Source organism: Fusarium odoratissimum (genome assembly GCF_000260195.1).
Source record: "Fusarium odoratissimum NRRL 54006 unplaced genomic scaffold supercont1.1, whole genome shotgun sequence".
Taxonomy (NCBI): domain Eukaryota; kingdom Fungi; phylum Ascomycota; class Sordariomycetes; order Hypocreales; family Nectriaceae; genus Fusarium; species Fusarium odoratissimum.
The window spans coordinates 648,086-665,471 of record NW_022158687.1 but is presented as its reverse complement, the minus strand read 5'-3'; the positions used below and the strand labels follow the sequence as shown (position 1 = coordinate 665,471).

Genomic DNA, 17,386 nt, shown 5'->3' with positions numbered 1-17,386 from the left:
GTCAGGGCGGCAGTTGAGCCAGCGCCAGGGCGACCACAAACTGGGAAGCTCTATTTTTGTCGAGACTGTCGATCGGTTTGTCTTGTCACGGGAATCCAACACTCATTGGTTGGGGAGTGGCGAAAAAAAAACAAACCAGGTTTGAGGCTTGGATGTCAACACAGATCCGTTCCGTACGGATACTAGCAGCACTGTAAACGCCGAAGGTTACTCGGTGCCTTCAACATCTAGAGCCGGCGACGGCATAACGGCGTTATTAACACCCGATGTCATTCATTGTGGCACGACGGAGACCACCAGAGAAGATGAGTGGTTCAAACCATCTCAATAACGACGACGACACAGCCTCATGGGTGCCCGCTGATGTTACTGTGTGGGTTTACACGATTATAGCAGCGTGGCACAGTAAAAAATAGTGAGCAAACAGGAATAAAGAGCGAGCAATGAGAGATGGAGCAGCCAGTGGGATGGACTCGGGGACTCTTCAGGCTTCTGAAATGGACTGTGCTCGCGGTGGTGGGATTTTGGGATATGAAGGCGGTGGCAGTGCAATCGACAGATGATATTGATGGTGATGGTCATCCCCGCAATGTCTTTACGGTAAGGCAAGACCTTGTCTGTTCATTTCTTATTGAAATGAGCAAAGAATCGAGGGAAATGAATCATATCAGCGATTCCTCCCTGATGATCTGAGTTGGCAATGCATCGCTTGAGGAAAAGTAGCTGCATCTATACTTGAGCATCGTAATAGTGGACTCTAGAAGCAGGAGACAAGCTTTGGAAAGCATACCAGCCAGTGTAAGGGCACAATTCTATTGTTTTGTACAGCCACGCTCGGGTCGGACGGAACACAAGTTTCACTACCCGCCCACGCTGATCAGTGAATTGGCTGGTATTTGTTGTTTACTGCGCTCCAGTCTGCAGAGTTCACACATCATTGGTCAGAGGCTTCTTGTAGCAAGCCGCTGATGAGCATTCCAGCCATGATAACCGATAGCAATGGGCTGCCGCTTTGCCGTCCGGTTGGAGCAGCCGCCGGGATTAACGGTGACGATGAGATTGATCTTCTCTTATCACATTGAACCATACCAGAGCTATTGGGCGGAGGAATTATTTAGCCGTGCCTTTGTCTGCATCAAGCTTGATAACCTCAAACAGGAGGGGACGTTGGTATTCAGGCGCAGGCAGAAGAATAATCAACCTGAGGCTTGACCAGATTAAGCCCAGGCCACGAAGCCTCAGAGGATGAGAGACGTAAGCTCGTAGCTGCATCTGCAGGTGAAGTCGACGATGGACCAGAAATGCATACGAAAAAGCGCAGCCAAAGACGAGCCATGAGACTCTGAGGAACCAAAAAGACCAGCGCAATGCCTCCATCATGGGCTTTTTGGCACCAAGCCTGTCCCAAAGGGGCAGTTGAGCGTCGTCATCCTCAGGCCGCAGACGTCTCTGCTCGTTCGTTTCGCTCTCTTCTTGGAGCTAGACTCTCGCACCTTGTTCGCTTCGCACCCCTCGGAGGGCGAAACAGGGATACGCTCGCTGCTGTCTCTGAGAGGCTCGGTCGTCAGAGGCTCATCCTGATTGGCCTCAATCGTTACGGCGCTGCCCCAATGAGTTATCCACCTCCTTGGCCCTTGGCTTCCACCCTTGGCTTGCACAACCCAAGAAAAGAGCTGACGCGTCCTCACTCCTCTCTCTCACTAGTCGGATTCCCGGCCGCCGATCTATCCCTGCTCCCTGGTCAGCCCTGACAACGGCCGGCGTTACCTGACAGAGAGACCTGGATCTAGCGGTTCATAGCGCTCGAATGGAATCAATTCAGGGGCCGAGTCCCTGAAGTTGGGGGCCTTGAGCATGTTTATAGTGGATTCTCCAAGTGGGCTTCAGTGGCTTTCACCAGCTTCTTCCTCCCTGACACGCCGGGGATCTTGTTGTCGGACCCGGCGGGTACGTACCGCCGACCAAGGCACCCACCCCATTCATAGAACACGGTCCCTCCCCAGTTCCCGATTGTCTGCCTGGTTCCATCTTTCCCCTTCTCAACTTCCAAACGTTCGCTTCTGTTACAGAACTTCCATCTCTCAACAACTACTACTTTTCAACGATCTTCTAAACAAGATAACACAACATACCAAATCTATCGCGACAATACTCGAGTCATCCACTTATCATCATTTGGGCGACGAATTCAATCTCTCACTCATCAAAGACTACATCCTCCGGTATCGCCGAACTGATACAACAATATGTCGGGTCCTGGCCAGAATAACGTCGATATCGACGCTCTCCTCGATCTTACCGAGTACGATAACTTCCAGTCTCCTGCTACTTCATTATCACCATCGGGAACATCAAAGGCTACCTTCGCAAGCCCTATCTCAGCCGCTGTCGCTGCTCCCGCCACCACAACCGCCCAGAGCCTGAGCGGTCCCAGTCACAACTATGACATGTACCGACAACAGACCGGCTTTGTGCCCGGTGCTATTGCCAACACCATGGCTGTTAACCAGACAAACAACACTGGCTACCAAGACTTCCGCAATATCGACTACCTAACCACCTTCAGCCCCGAGGCTGATCTGTTTGATTTCAACACATCTCCTTCGCAGGCTACTTTGGGTGCTTCGGATATCGATATGGACTTTGAGTCGCAGACCGAGACACAACAGTTTTTCACTGTCGACCCTAGCAGCATTGAGCAAGAGAACGCTGGTCTTCCTTCACCACCCGTTCTACCTACACAGAACAACGGCCGTCTCTGGCCTGGTGCTCACTCCCAAGCCGCTCTTGCCAAGGCTCAGCAACAACAACGACAGCAGCAGCAGATCATTCAGCAACAACAGCAGGCTCAGCGCCAGGCATCGCAGCCCAAGTCTCGTGGCAAGGCCCCTCAGCCTACCGACCCTATTGTTGAGCAGAAGATTACTCAGCTCCTGAACTCTATGCGAGCCAAGCCCTCAATGCCCGAGAGCCAGGCTACCAGCCCCATGGCCAACCTTCCCCGATCCAAGAAGGACGAAGAGGAGATGGATGAGGATGAGCGCCTCCTGGCCAGCGAGGAGGGTAAGAAGCTCAGCAGCAAGGAACGACGACAGCTTCGCAACAAGGTCTCCGCCCGTGCTTTCCGTTCCCGCAGAAAGGGTAAGTTTACTCCGTCACGATTAATCGAAATACGGTGCTAACCATGTCTCAGAATACATCACTCAGCTTGAGACTGAGATTGCCAACAAGGTCAGTGAGAACGGTGACCTCCGAGCTCAGAACCGAGCTCTCGTGGACGAGAACAAGCGTCTGACCGACCTCACCCGCATGCTTCTCTCTTCGCCTTCTTTCTCCAACTTCTTGGACAACCTCAGCAGCAACCCTACCGCTGTTCAGCAGACTCCTCAGCTCAAGGTCGAGCCTCAACCCGAGCAGCGACAGGTGCCTAAGGACATCAACCCCTACAACACTCAGCAGTCTTCTCAGCACCAGATTGGTATGGCCATGATCCCTGAGCAGAACATGGACTTCTCCATGCTCACCCTTGATGGCTCTTTCAACTTCCAGCCTCAAGTCTTTGTCGTCGACACTCCTGAGCTTCCTGATGCTATTGACGCTTCTGTTCTCTCTGGCAAGACCTCCAACTTTGCTGAGCCCATCTTCGACTCTGAGGAGGAGAAGCTTGAGGTGCCCGCCATTGAGCGCCCAGTTGAGAAGCCCGAGGTTTCTGAGCCTGTTGATGCCGCTCCCATCGATCTTGAGTTTGAGTCTGACCCTGAATTCGCCCTGTTCCACACTGAAGCCGCCACCACCACCACTGAGCAACCCAAGGAGTTTGATACCGAGGGCCTGTCACATGTTGACATCTTTGGCGGTGTTGAGTCCGAAAAGGTCCTTGCCCGTCTCGAACTTGTCGATGCCGGTGAGGAAGAATGTATCTCTGCTCTGGCTATGGCTCGCGTGCAACGTATCAGCGCCAGCTGTGATGCTGTTACAACAAGGTTAGAACTACTTACCATGGACCTGTAAAGAGTGGTTTAATGGACTGTGGGGGATGGGAAAAGGACATGCACTAAGCGCTTCATTACTTTCTTATTTGTAACTTTTGGGATTCCCAGCGGACTGGGATGGGTTTAGGCGTTCCTGGCACAAAGGATGAATCGCCCATGCGAGGTTTTGTCGCATTATCTATTTTGTTTGTATCTCACACTCGGAACGATTGATGACACAGGAAAGTTGTGTATAGTTAGATAGAAAGGCCTACCGCCGCTCGATATCACAAATTAAACATTGAAGGCCATGATCTGTCCTATTTCTACGTGATGTACTATGACTATGCCCTCTTGCATCTCTGAGGTTACATTAGCGCTGACCTACTGTCTGTAAAGACTGCCTGCATGGATCTCCGCAAAAGAACCATGACGAGTGGCTGTGTTGGATGTCAGTAACCGTTCGTTGGCTCTATTAAGTACCGTGTCATTCCGTTTCTGGTTCAGTGATAATTGCAATGTCCCCTAAGTCTATATCTCCAGTTCAACTAATGAGTCGACGTGCTTTTCGAAAAAGAGCTCATGCTAGTGATTTGACGATCTACAAAGAAACTAATTCCACGCCGTCGGTCGAGGTTTCGCGAAAGCGATCTAAAAGAACTGGGCCTTCAAGTTTCGGTCTGCATAACATTTCTCACCATCAACGTTCAGCGTCCCATTCTAGGTATCTTTTCACAAATAAGGCTCATTGCTCGACTGTGTCTTTACTATCATCCATGGCCGATGTCGTCCATCCATCAGAACCGTCAGCTCCACAGACATACACCTATATACCATTCACGAATAACTTTACAATCCGCATTCTCACTCTTGAGCCTGGTACGGGTAATGACCCATTAGTCGGTCATCTCGGTTTCGAGAATCTTGATCTCAACCCACAATATGAAGCCATCTCATATTGCTGGGGCACAGGTGGTCGATCCTCTGAGATTATATGCGATGGGAAATCGCTGCCATTAACAGAGAGCATTGAGGGTGCTCTCCGTCGTATGAGACATGCAACTACACAGCGACGCTTATGGGCGGATCAAGTCTGCATTAACCAGGATGATATTGCCGAACGAAGTCAGCAAGTCAGTCTGATGAATGCTATTTACAAGGGAGCGAAGCATGTCTTGGTATGGCTCGGAGAAGACAAGGTAGGGCATGGGCAGGCGGCTATGGAGATGGTTCACTACCTCCATGGAGTGTTTAATAATGAGGAGCTGCATAATGAATTCAAAAGAGCCCATTCGGAAGATTTGTTGAGTCAGGATAGGAAACCTTGGGTGCCGTTCTCAAATCTATCGAGGCTGCCATGGGTGAGTTTTATGAGAGACACTGAAATGCCTTATACTGACGAGAATAGTTTAATCGTATATGGATTGTTCAAGAAATAGGAACAGCAGCTCCGGCGACTCTCTGCTGGGGCGATGCAGAGATTGACTGGGAGATTCTATCGTCAGTTGCAGGCATCTTGAATACGACCTATCACTTCTTACGCTCACGGTTCGCCGTCTTTACACCTAACATCCGATACTTATATCAACGCTTTGTTGAGCCAGAGGAGGCATACGATGTCAACCATAACCGCGCAGCCTTCATATACGAACTTCATCGTGCAAGGCATCTCTTGTCCAAAGACCCTCGAGACCATGTCTATGCTTTTCTCGGCCACTTCTCCATTCACACCGGTAGTTCAAGCCTTGCAGAGCTGGTGGCGGATTATAGCAGATCGATAGAAGATATCTATTACGATGTAGCAGTAAGAGAACTCTCTGGGTGCGAATCACTTCTGCTTTTGTCTGCTTGTCATGCTATACCAGCTACATACAAGAAACGAATTATGGAGAGGGGAGAGGTACCAACTTGGGTTCCAGACTGGCGCGTTGTGCCTTTACATCTCATGGGTACACCTGTGACTCCTCATAGAGCATCAGGGGAGTATCGGCCGCAATTATACATCGACGAAGAAACAAGAGCTCTTCACATTTACGGTGTTCGCTTAGATCGTATCCGTCGACCATCATGGATATTCTGGAACAACGCTTTCCACTTCCGTCGCAATAACCCTTTTCGCCTCCCTATCGAGGGTTTATGGCGAGATATCTGTGGTCGAAACCAACCCTTCAACCTACGACAACGCTATCGAAACGGCGAGTCAGCTTTCTTCGCCCTTGTGCAAACACTCACAAACGCGTGTATCGGAGCAGATCGCTCACGGCCGTATGAGAGTATTCCCAAGGATGAGTGGCTCGCCAACGGCGCAGCGTATCTTGTCCGCGCACTAGATAAACCCGGTGCTGTTTCACCAGAGATACAAGAGCTTGCGCAGACGGGAGACGGGTTCAAATGGAGCCATGAAGCAACGCTTGTTACGCGGTATCGAGGTTTTGCGATAACTTTTGGGGGATGGTTTGTTGTTGGGCCGGATATTATGCAAGCTGGAGATGTGGTCGTTGTGTTGTATGGAGGTAGAACACCGTTCTTGCTAAGAAGAAAGGATGACGGGACGTGGATACTTGTCGGGGAGTGTTATGTTCATGGGATGATGAATGGGGAGGTTTTTGACCTTGATGGGGTTGAAGAGGAGGAGTTTGCTATTGTGTGAGGCGTGTGGGATATAGATACCCCTTGGATAAACATCCATTACCTGTCATTTTACTAAACCAAGATGTCTAGAGATCATTATTTCAACGACAATCGTGATATTATTCTTAACATCCAACCATTCACTCGTCATGCAATGTTCAAACTCAGTCTATGTTCAAGTGATAGTCTCAGTTCAGTCAATTTGGAGTACCTGCTATATAGTAACAGTCCTTTCAGTTTATGCCACATATGGCCAATGATCAACATCTCCAAACGAGTGTATATGCAAATTCGCCAATACCAACGCCTGTAAAATCCATCCCAGTAGGTATCAATAGCTCGAACGATTGTAAGAATCAAAGGGTATAACCATGCATGCAAAGTTCCTCGTCCAGTCCAAGTTCCTCCATATAGTTTCTCCATTCACTCATTCATACTTACTCAAACACTCTCGCGAGCCTTCACTGGTGCCGCATTCATAACGCTGATGTCGTCGTCACTGTCTTCCAATGATCGTCTCTGAGGAGGAGATCCCAAGTCCTTGGTCACGATTCCAGAAGTCTGAGGGGGTAGTTCGTTTGGACTTCGGAGTTCCCAGCTACCCACACGCTCATGATGAATGCCTTGATTTGTCACCACCACATCCGCATCGCCATCTTTCTTCTCTGGACCTTTGAAGCCTCCTGCGGCACCTCCTACAGCAGCGGCACCGTCTGTTGACCCTTCAGGGCCCTTCCGGCGTAATCGAAGGCCGCCGCAGACACATAGGCAAATGAGTAGAACACCCAGAACAGCGATCGCAATAATTGCTCCAATAGCTCCTGCGATGACTGGCCCAATTGAAGAGTCATCTCCCCAGTTGGAGCTATCCGAGTTGACGAGAATGCACCAAGGAGCAGGTGTCGGGCCACAAACGTCGCACCACTGGTTAGGTGACGTTCCAAGGTTATTCATAGTCTGCATGAAACTCGAGTATGCGATACCATCAGGACCAGACTTGAAGATGGGCTGGTTCTGGAAAGATTCGTCCGCATCTGCTGAAGCACGGTAGGACATTCTCACACGAAGACTGTCCGTGGCTGGCTGTCGATCAGGATCATCTGGGTCTTCACCAAAGAGCTCAAAGATCAATGCTGCGCCAGGCTTGGGGAGTGTTGACCAAGGCGCTTGAAACATGTTGTCCGGTGTGACAAGACCTGAGAGTTGAATAAAGCTCACGATGGGATCGAGAGAGCCAAACATGAGTGTGAGTTTGTTGTAGCTGCTTCCCCAGCGAATGTTGCTCCTAAACTGCGATGCAACTTTGTACGCCATAGTTCGGCCAGCGACAGAGTAGAGAGCACCAAGCTCGCTGTCGTCGTCCGAGCCACGGTAGCTGTTTTGTGCGCGCTCCATGGATAGTGCATAAGTGTTCAGGAAAGACAACGTTGAGTTTGCGTTTTTGAGCCCCTCGTGGACTGTCTCATTGTGTCGATACTGATAATCAACGAATTCCCAGAGTTGGTATGCGTTCCAGAGATTGGCGTAGTCAATGTCAATTGTGCCATCAAATGGAGCAGTAGAGAAGAGGTTTTGGTAGAAGGGCAGAGTTGAATCATAGAGCTCGTCGAGACCGGTTTCCTGCGTTAGGTTTGTGGTGATCTCTGTCTGCCAGGCTGAACATCTCGAAGTGCCTTGTAATCTGTATTGTATTAGTCAAATGTAGGTAGGGAGAGGTCAATGAGCATACGCTGTTGATTCTGGGTCGTAGTAACCAGGAGCTCGAATGCTGGGGTATTGATATCCGTCTAGAGGATATTCAGTCTTGTTATCACTCGAGGCCAAATTCACAGCAATCTCTTCGCCTCCAGTACTGTTATCAAATGCGTTGGGTGATGGTGGATAGAAGCCCTGCATGAAAGCCAGAGCACCAGTCGATACCCATTCATCTGTCTGAGTAATAATGTCGAGGTCGTCATTATCAATCACATCAGGTTTGAGATTCTGGAGATAAGCGATTTGAATGCTCTGATAGTCGGTGTCGTTCACGCCGTCTGGGATATATCGAGCACGGAATGCAGTTCCTTGTCGCAGCATCTGCTGAGCTCCCTCGGGTGTTAAGACGGTACGAAGATTGGCTATTACGGGTGTCCTTTCGCCATGGTTGATGAATGCGACGGCAGCCCAGACCTTTTCTCCAGTGCCAGCGGATTGTGCAATAACGCCATGGGTGAGAGGTAAAGCTGCGAAGAGCTTGGACATAATCATATTGAGGGCTGTGTCTTACACGACAATACAGTGGGGGGTCAACTATAAGTAATCAAAGCGAAGCTCTTCCTTCACCATCGAAGAGGTGAGAGGCAATTGAAAGAGAAGAGAGGCAAAGACCCAGCTCAGCTCAAAAGAGGTGAGGGCCATAGATAGGTAAGGTAGCTTATGGTAGAACAAGCTGCAGCTACATCTGCAACTGACCGTCATCCATCCACCCAACGCCTGATGCAGCTCTAACACGACCGAGGTTCATGTACAAGAAGCCAACGCCCCGTCACAGCGGCACAGAAACTCCTCGCGACATTCCATTGGCATTCCTCCAACAAGGCTGGCATTGGGAGCGGGGGGGGGACACGATAAAGCCATGGAGGGCCGGCAAGTGATGGGATAGGTCAGCTCACCATGATGCCATCCAATGGCTGAGCTAAAGGATGCAGCCCAGCTTCTTTGATGCTGTAAGTTTAAAAAGGGCCAAGACAGTGCTGAGGGCGGGGTGAGGTGAGCGGATAGAGGTGGCTGGGAAGACGATAAGCCCAGTGTCAACTGCAATGGTCAAGATCTCGATGGAAGAAATATTGAGTCAGTGACTTCAAACAGCCAAGGAACTGATTCATTCGTGATACCAAGTACCGAGACTCAAGGCTCACTTTGGCTTTGACCGCTGACTGTGCAGATCTATCCGTAAAGAGAATGCTTACTACGGCGGGGTTTGCAGGTCGCGCAATTGAAAGTCATCCTCGTGACATAGAGTAAGACAGGGCTACGGTAACATAAGGCCAAATCTAATTCTTTGATACGAAGAAAATGTTTTGGTAAAACAGGATATTGACGTCAGTTGTCTTGAAGCCAGCTCGGAGCTAATTGCGCCCACTGACGGCACTTGTAAGTGACTAACATGGGCTCAACACCAATTCCTTGATATCCGGTTGGCGTTTGAGAAGTATTTTGACTCCATGCAGTGATTTATTTGTATCACTGAACACAGCTTTATAATTAGTCACTCTATGAGTAAGAGCTATCCAGTGTCTCATATTACATTAGGTCCATGTACTACCGCAAGTTAAAGGCGCGGCGACTCTCACCCCTGGTATGGATGGCTTGGTGCAACTGCGAACCTGGCTGACATTGGATATACAAGCATAACCATAAGCCCCTTTCCTCATATCGGTAACCCCAAATAGCTTTTTTGAAATATCTATAAGATATTTGGCAAGATACACTTTGGATAGGATACGAGGTTGCATTACAAGGTGCACAAGTGTTGAGCCTCTACTGTTAGTCTACAACGCCGGAACTATTAATATATATGTATTTTGTGAAAGTCGACCATATTTGATGGATTCCTGCAGTCAAATACATAACTCGGCTCGTTGCCGACCCATTCGGATCCGGGCTAATGATCTGGCTTAGCGTGTGTAGTGCTTCCTTGATCTGTGAAGCCTCGTCTTCATGAGTAATATCTAGAGCTCCTGTCCCAGACCTGATACAACAAGTACAGGGTCTAGGGAAGGGGAATATTGTTCTCCTGGTATATCTTATTAACTAGTCTCAAAGTCTACTCAGGAGTAGCCGAGCAGTGACTTCAGCAAGTCAAGACAATACTTAAAGTGACGAGTTCACTAGGGCTATCGCTTTCATGATGTGACCACCTGGCTAATCAAGGACCAACACGGGCGAACAGTTCAGGTCCTTAAAATGGCGATGCGATACCTATTTATTGTGTAACTCGTGACTTGACTGTATCACGATGGAGTGTATCATCTACGTCTACACCCTCCAGGTTCGCAGCTTGCGATCACATCATGCACGATAAGGCAGGGAAGTGGACTCTTTCACTTTTAGTCATCAACCCCATCATCTCAACAAAGGAGACTATAAATGCTCAATTTCATGGACAGCCAGTGGCGGTTAATTCATGACATATTTCCGCAAATGCTATCATAGTGATAATGTTTGTGAGTTACCAAACAAGCTCTCTGTTGGAAAACTTCATCAGCAGTTTACTATGACGAAAGGAGCGTGGCTTGAGAATACTGTCAGTGGTTAACTGTGAACAAAGACATGGTCACTTTCATGAAGTCTTGAAAACAATGAGTATAAACTTCCATGTGGAGTCTGGAAGTGATTCGTGGGGGAGATTAAATGAGAAAGCTTCAAGAGCTAGGTCTCCTCCACTAGCCCTTTCACCAGCGTGTCAGTCAGATATTCAAGAAACCAAGATCAAAACTACACAAAGTGGTCTGCAAGCTGAGATAGAACGTGCCGTGGAAATATAATGGAACAGCGGATCAAGTTGAGTCTGTCATACAATAGCCTTGATGTCGAGAAGGAAGTATGTATTCAAGTGACAGCCCCCAACGGTCAACTTGAGCGAATCACGATGGCTTACATTTAGGGGCGCATATGCAAAACATGGACACTACGAGCTGTTCAGTTGGAACAACACAATATAGTGAGTTACAGATGAAGAGCAAAGCGGAGCTATGGCAGCAGCAGCTAACAACCAGTCAACTCAGCCCTGAAGCAGGGACCACAGATGGGGGGGAGGTGCTCGTGGGCTAATGTCGCCTACGTAAGGTGGGACAAAGCCAGGCCAGGATAATCGGTAGTGGACGATGTCCCCAGCTTTTGGGTCCTGAGTTTCAGATGCCAATCTTATCAATCTGATCAAGCTGCATCAGATGAAGATCTTTAAACAATACACAACAAAGCCTATGTGTGCTTCTAGAAAACAGAACAAAGTCAGTACATTTTCAGTATCCAAACAAAAGACCATCATCCTTTCTGATATTTGATAATTCAATAATCGATAATCGATAGTCATTCAGATATTTCACCCTGCTTATGCCTTACACCCAAAAAAAAAAAAAGTTGATTCGTTTGTAAAAAGGGGGCGGTTTGCGATGATGATGGAACCCTCCGAAATCGAATGATGCGTGTTTAGCGGGCCCTTTTTTGGGGGTACCTCCCTGCCCTGTTTCTTCCGCTTGCATTTAGGCCAGGTTGAAATCTTAGCACAGTACGTGGCCTACAGGTACCGCCTACCGAGGATAAGCTCAGAAGATACCTTTAAGCGAGCCTTCTCATTCGTCCGCTAACAATTCTATCCGCATCACCTGCCCTTCTGACCACCAACTTCAGTAAACTGTACCTACCCTACCCACTGTACCACCTTCCAAGTCTGCGCTCACGCCCTTTTCGTCCGTCATACTCAACACTTCAGCGCAAAAATCTCTTGACAGAGTAATTAATTCTTTTCGCCGCATCGATATTCTCAATCGTCTGTACTACGCCGCAGCGAGAAACGGACCCGAAATTTAGAATTCCTCCCTCAATGGCACTGTCGCTGATTGCGACGTGATCGCCCACCATGTCGGAGTCGACGTCCACGTCGATCGACGCTGGCATTGCTGTCGCTGCTACACCACATTCTCACGATACGGTCGTCACGACTGCGCCTGTCGATACCAACACCAAAAACCCTACGACCGCTCAACCTGGCGCTACCTTTTTGCATTCGCCTCCCGATAGCAACAACACAGCGAAGTCTGATGGTTCAGATTCTGAGTCTGAGTTGAGCGATCTTGAAGACGAACCCATCCTGAGCGATCCACCGCAGCCTATTTCTTCTAGCGACAATGTCAACAGCGACGATAAGAAGGAAGATGCTGACGAAGACATTGACATTGGAGAGGTCCTGCCAGATTCCTGGTCTGGTGCTGTTCCTATCTTCAAGCCTACCATGCACCAGTTCAAGGACTTCAAGCGCTTCGTACGTCGACCACAAGTTCCCTCGTTTCCGTCGCTAACATATACCCTAGATGGAAGCCGTCGATAGCTATGGAATGAAATCCGGCATCATTAAAGTTATCCCCCCGCAAGAATGGAAAGACACCCTTCCCAAACTCGACGACCTTGTGAAGCAGGTTAAAGTTCGAGAGCCGATCAAGCAAGATATTATGGGATCCAATGGAACCTATCGCCAAGTCAACATCCTTCACGGACGATCCTATAACCTGCCCCAGTGGCGCCAACTATGCGACCAGAGCGAACACCAGCCCCCGGCTAGACGTGGTGAGCGACGCGCCAATGCCGAGAAGCCTAAAACACGAACTCGGGCTGCAACCGCGACTGTGGCTAAACCTGCTGATCCTTCGACCCCTAAGAAGAGAGGTAGGGGACGACCTGCCAAGCGAGGAGGCAGAGGGAAGCGGCTCAAGCAAGAACGGGCGGATGATAATGAAGACCGACCTATGACTCCGGTGTCACCCAAGCCAGAGGTTGCTGAGACTGAGGATAAACCTGTCGAGTCAGTAGAGAAGGATCCTGGTGAAGAGGTTGAGGAGGATTATGAACCTACTGTTGGTCGCATGGGTGGCCTCCGACAGGCAAGAACCAAGACACAAACAGTCTCGGCCCGTCGCAAATACAGTCGCCGAGAGGGATCCGCTATGATCGATGAAGCTGCCTTTAAAGACTGGGATTACAAGATGGACATATCCGAGTATACCCCTGAACGCTGCGAGGAACTTGAGAGGGCTTATTGGAAGACCCTTACCTACGCACCTCCCCTCTACGGCGCTGATCTGATGGGTACGCTTTTTGACGAATCCACCGAACAGTGGAATTTAAACAAGCTGCCTAATCTTTTGGATGTCTTGGGCGAAAAGGTTCCAGGAGTCAACACAGCTTATCTCTACCTTGGCATGTGGAAAGCAACATTTGCTTGGCATCTTGAAGATGTTGATCTTTACAGTATCAACTACCTTCACTTTGGTGCTCCCAAGCAGTGGTACAGTATCTCCCAAGCCGATGCCCGCCGGTTCGAGGCTGCGATGAAGAATATCTGGCCTACAGATGCTAAGGCCTGTGACCAGTTTCTTCGCCACAAAGGATTCCTCATCTCGCCTCAGCATTTGAAATCGCATTATAATATCACTGTCAACAAATGCGTATCTTACCCTGGAGAGTTCGTCGTGACCTATCCATATGGATACCATTCTGGTTACAACCTGGGCTACAACTGTGCCGAGGCTGTCAATTTCGCACTCGATTCTTGGCTAGACATCGGTAAAATCGCCAAAAAGTGCGAGTGTGCCGAAGCGCAAGACAGTGTCTGGATTAATGTCTACGACATCGAGCGCAAATTACGTGGAGAAGAAACAGAATATGAAGAAACCGAGGACGAAGAGGAAGATGACGAAGATGAACAAGGTGGCATGCCAACACCACCTTCTGGCTCCGGTGTCAAGTTCAGACTGGCTGGCCGCAAGCGAAAGCGTGCACCTGGCGAGAAGGGAGGCAAGGTCAAGAAGATCAGACTTCGCCTCAAATCGAAAGCCGAACCACCCTGCTGCCTCTGCCCTAACGACACTCCATCGGCCGATCTATTGCCCACTGATACTGGTCGAAAAGCTCATCGACTTTGTGCGCACTATCTGCCAGAGACGTATACCGAAACAATCGACGGACAGGAGACTGTCGTCAATGTGTCTGAAATCCACAAAGATCGATTCGAACTTAAGTGTCTCTACTGCCGTTCCAAACAGGGCGCTTGCTTCCAATGTTCCCAAAAGAGATGCGCCCGGGCTTATCATGCAACATGCGCAGCCGCAGCTGGTGTTTTCGTCGAAGAAGAAGAAATCCCAGTCTTCGGTGAAGATGGCACAGAATACAAGGAGCAAGCCTTCGAGTTCAGTTGTCGATACCATCGGACGAAGCGAGATAGGAAGCTTGATGGAGATGCGTTGGAGACTGACTCACGAGTCCGAACGGCAGCTTCAAAGCTTCAGCCTGGCGAGACCTGCCAGTTGCAATACTTCAAGGGCGACATCTTTGCTGGTGTCGTGGTTGAAAACCGACACGATGAGCAAACGTTGCTTATTGACATCTTGCCAAATGGGTATGCTAGAATCTATCAGAAACTCGATGTCGTCAAATCCAAACTAACCGCTTGCAGTGACCGCCTCGAAGTCGAATGGAAATGGCTACTGGTACCCGATCCAGCCGATTATCGCCTGCCAAAGGCATCGGCAAAGGCCATTCCGATGCCTGCGTCCCAGAAGGCCAAGGAGAAGCTCAAAACAAAACGACTTCATGACGGCAAGCCCCAGAAGGATGATCCTTTCGTTGAAGGCTGTACTTGGGCCGAATTCAACAGCCACCCTGTCGCAAACAAAGAACAAGTCAAGATCGATTTCTGCAAACCCGACCAAATTTGGTATTATTTGCCTAAGACATCGACAGAAGCCCGCGCCCAATTCACTGAAGATCCTAGCAACCCACGTCATAATCCCAGGGGTAATTTCCTATCGACAGTTCCCAAACCTGTCAAGCCCCCAAGGCCGGTTCCAGCATATCCTCCACGGCAAGCCTACCAGCCCGCCGCGCCTTATCCTGCAGCACGACTCGACAAGCCATATATGTACAAGCCACGAACCCCTGCTTCTAACAATTACCCTGCGATGGGCAACTTCACCACTCAAAGATTCACACCAGCTGCCCCTTCGCCCGTTCCAGTCCAGCAACAGCCCGGGAACTATCGTTATCCATATGCACAACCTACACTGTCAGGACAACAAGCCGCTCCCGCCTACTCTGCTCAAAAGTTCGAGGTTAGGCAATCGCCCGCCTATACACCTCCCGGAAGCACACCCAGGGTGCAGAGTTCTGCGAACGCATTGCCACATTATCAGCAGAACCAGTGGCACGGAAGATATACCTCTGCCCTTCCTGCACCAACCCCTAGTCATCCTGGAGTAGCCCATCCCTATCCACAACCATTTCAGGCTCCGGCACCTGCAAACCACCACCAGGCACCACAAGCAAGAGTAGCTTTGCAGGCAGATGTATCTATATTCCAAAAGTATCCCTTTTTCCAGGTCAACCATAACAGGTACGTATTATCTACTTAACACATTGGTCCTTTGCTAACCTCTATAGGGACTCGACTAAGTACCGGACGCCATATGCTGCTTGGGGAGGCTTCACCAACGGATACGAGGGCAACTTCAGGGCTCATATTATGGCCAACAAGGATGCGTATCTCAACGGTACAATCAAAGATAATAGATTCCAGAGCAGTCAGAATTTCGGCGCCTACCAGCCTCTACACCACCATCCTCCGGCGCATGGCCACCATGCGTCTCCTGGGAGCCAGCTTCGGATCAGCCAACAACCGAACTTGAAGCAAGTGCCCACGCCATCTCCAGGAACTGGCACCCCCAGCTTCAGCCAGTTTCCTCGGCCTGCGATAAAACAACAGTATTTGCCCCCTATGCCTGTGCAAACGCATGCACCGACACAAGCACAAGTACAGGCACCAATGCAGCCACAGGTGCAGCCACAGGCGCGGCCGCAAAAGTCGACCCCGAAGCCCCAGCAGAGGCCTCCGCAGAAGCCTCCGCAAATGGCTGAAGAAAAGCCTCAGCAGAAGTCCCCACAGACTACCCAGCCACCTAACCAGAGCAGTAAACCTAAGATTGGGACGATTTTTAAGGAATACAAGGTAAGTACCTGGAATTCTCGATAGGAATGAAGGATCGGCTGAACAGCCAATCCAGATACCCCCGAAAGAGTCGCCAGTCCCGTTGCCTGCAAACTTTCTGGCTTCGATGGCGCCTACGTCTAAGACCCCTGCTCCCGTTGCCGCCGGAAAGCCGATCTTGCAACAATCCGAGAGCAAAGGCTCACCTGCTACGCCCAAACCTGCAAAACCGATCCGGGCACCTCAGCAGATATTGTCGAATGGACAGCCTTTGAACAATCAAAAACTTGGGACTAAGGTTTCCAAGACCCCCATTCCAATTCCGCGGTTGCCGGGCGTTGCTCAGATCTCTTCGCAAGGTTCAGCCTCAGCCTCAACACAACAGCAGGGTGCTTCACCTTTCCAGGATAGCAAGTTGACATCTGCGGGTTCAAACTTGGTACACGCAATCGATACAAATGCGCTGGCGACGAGCACCTCTTCCGGACAACAAGAGTTTGCAGACGTTCCTGGAGGTGAATCTATGGAATTCATGGATCGACTTATGGCGAGCATACGTACAATAGCCCGTCGCGACGAAACAGTCTGAGCTGTCACCGACACGAACTGCTCTGGGCTATGTATCCGAATACCCTCTTCAATTTTAGCAACTAGCTTTGGAACCATGGGAAGGCGTTTACGGATTTCAGTGTTTATGATGCGCATCAGGCAAATGGGAGTTGAGGGACATGGAGTGATACGGATATGACGATCAGGTTAAGGCGCATGACGAAGGAAAGTGTGTTTATGTAGTATCATGTGCACGACAGGCGCCCTTAAAGACGCCAGAAAGTCAACGGAGTTTCAATGATTCGAAAGTCAAAATGCCTATGTAGCAATACGCGAAGTAAAGCCAAAGGCCCCAAAGCAATATAACAAAATAAGGTGTTTATTTTCAACACAACACAACATAAGGCGTCATACACTACGCCCAAAAAAAAGACACAATAACCTTAATGTTAAGTCTCAGCAGATCACACAGCAGCTGCCTTGAACCTTAAGATCTAAC

The 17,386-nt window shown here is 49.6% G+C and overlaps 5 protein-coding genes across 9 annotated transcripts; 3 read left to right on the top strand and 2 right to left on the bottom strand.

The window, feature by feature from the left end:
* The first annotated feature begins 894 nt into the window (after positions 1 to 894).
* On the top strand, positions 895 to 4,286 carry FOIG_00238 (uncharacterized protein). Its single transcript, XM_031196284.1, has 2 exons — positions 895 to 3,141; positions 3,194 to 4,286. Exons 1-2 carry the CDS (start codon positions 2,247 to 2,249, stop codon positions 4,009 to 4,011), a joined length of 1,713 nt encoding a protein of 570 aa, XP_031072051.1. The 5' UTR covers positions 895 to 2,246; the 3' UTR covers positions 4,012 to 4,286.
* On the bottom strand, positions 1,377 to 1,856 carry FOIG_00239 (uncharacterized protein; the record flags this gene model as incomplete). Its single annotated transcript, XM_031196285.1, has 2 exons — positions 1,377 to 1,602; positions 1,768 to 1,856. 2 exons carry the CDS (start codon positions 1,854 to 1,856, stop codon positions 1,377 to 1,379), a joined length of 315 nt encoding a protein of 104 aa, XP_031072052.1.
* Positions 4,287 to 4,461: 175 nt separating the features above from the next.
* FOIG_00237 (uncharacterized protein) lies at positions 4,462 to 6,752 on the top strand. The gene is made up of 2 exons (XM_031196283.1): positions 4,462 to 5,332; positions 5,380 to 6,752. The coding sequence occupies exons 1-2, from the start codon at positions 4,490 to 4,492 to the stop codon at positions 6,619 to 6,621; spliced, it is 2,085 nt and encodes a 694-aa protein (XP_031072050.1). The 5' UTR covers positions 4,462 to 4,489; the 3' UTR covers positions 6,622 to 6,752.
* Positions 6,746 to 9,581, bottom strand: FOIG_00236 (uncharacterized protein). Of its 2 annotated transcripts, XM_031196282.1 has the most exons (3): positions 9,500 to 9,581; positions 8,332 to 9,368; positions 6,746 to 8,283 (listed from the first exon to the last, which is right to left on the bottom strand). In XM_031196282.1, exons 2-3 carry the CDS (start codon positions 8,847 to 8,849, stop codon positions 7,044 to 7,046), a joined length of 1,758 nt encoding a protein of 585 aa, XP_031072049.1. In that variant the 5' UTR covers positions 8,850 to 9,368; positions 9,500 to 9,581; the 3' UTR covers positions 6,746 to 7,043. The 2 variants fall into 2 exon arrangements, with proteins under 2 accessions (XP_031072049.1, XP_031072048.1); XM_031196281.1 differs by having other exon boundaries at positions 8,332 to 9,581.
* Positions 9,582 to 11,973: 2,392 nt separating this feature from the next.
* FOIG_00235 (uncharacterized protein) lies at positions 11,974 to 17,324 on the top strand. 4 transcript variants are annotated; one of them, XM_031196277.1, is made up of 5 exons: positions 11,974 to 12,624; positions 12,674 to 14,754; positions 14,812 to 15,747; positions 15,795 to 16,359; positions 16,415 to 17,324. In XM_031196277.1, the coding sequence occupies exons 1-5, from the start codon at positions 12,223 to 12,225 to the stop codon at positions 16,925 to 16,927; spliced, it is 4,497 nt and encodes a 1,498-aa protein (XP_031072044.1). In that variant the 5' UTR covers positions 11,974 to 12,222; the 3' UTR covers positions 16,928 to 17,324. The 4 variants fall into 4 exon arrangements, with proteins under 4 accessions (XP_031072044.1, XP_031072047.1, XP_031072046.1 ...); XM_031196280.1 differs by having other exon boundaries at positions 15,795 to 17,324; XM_031196278.1 differs by lacking the exon at positions 11,974 to 12,624 and having other exon boundaries at positions 12,627 to 14,754.
* Positions 17,325 to 17,386: the final 62 nt, after the last annotated feature.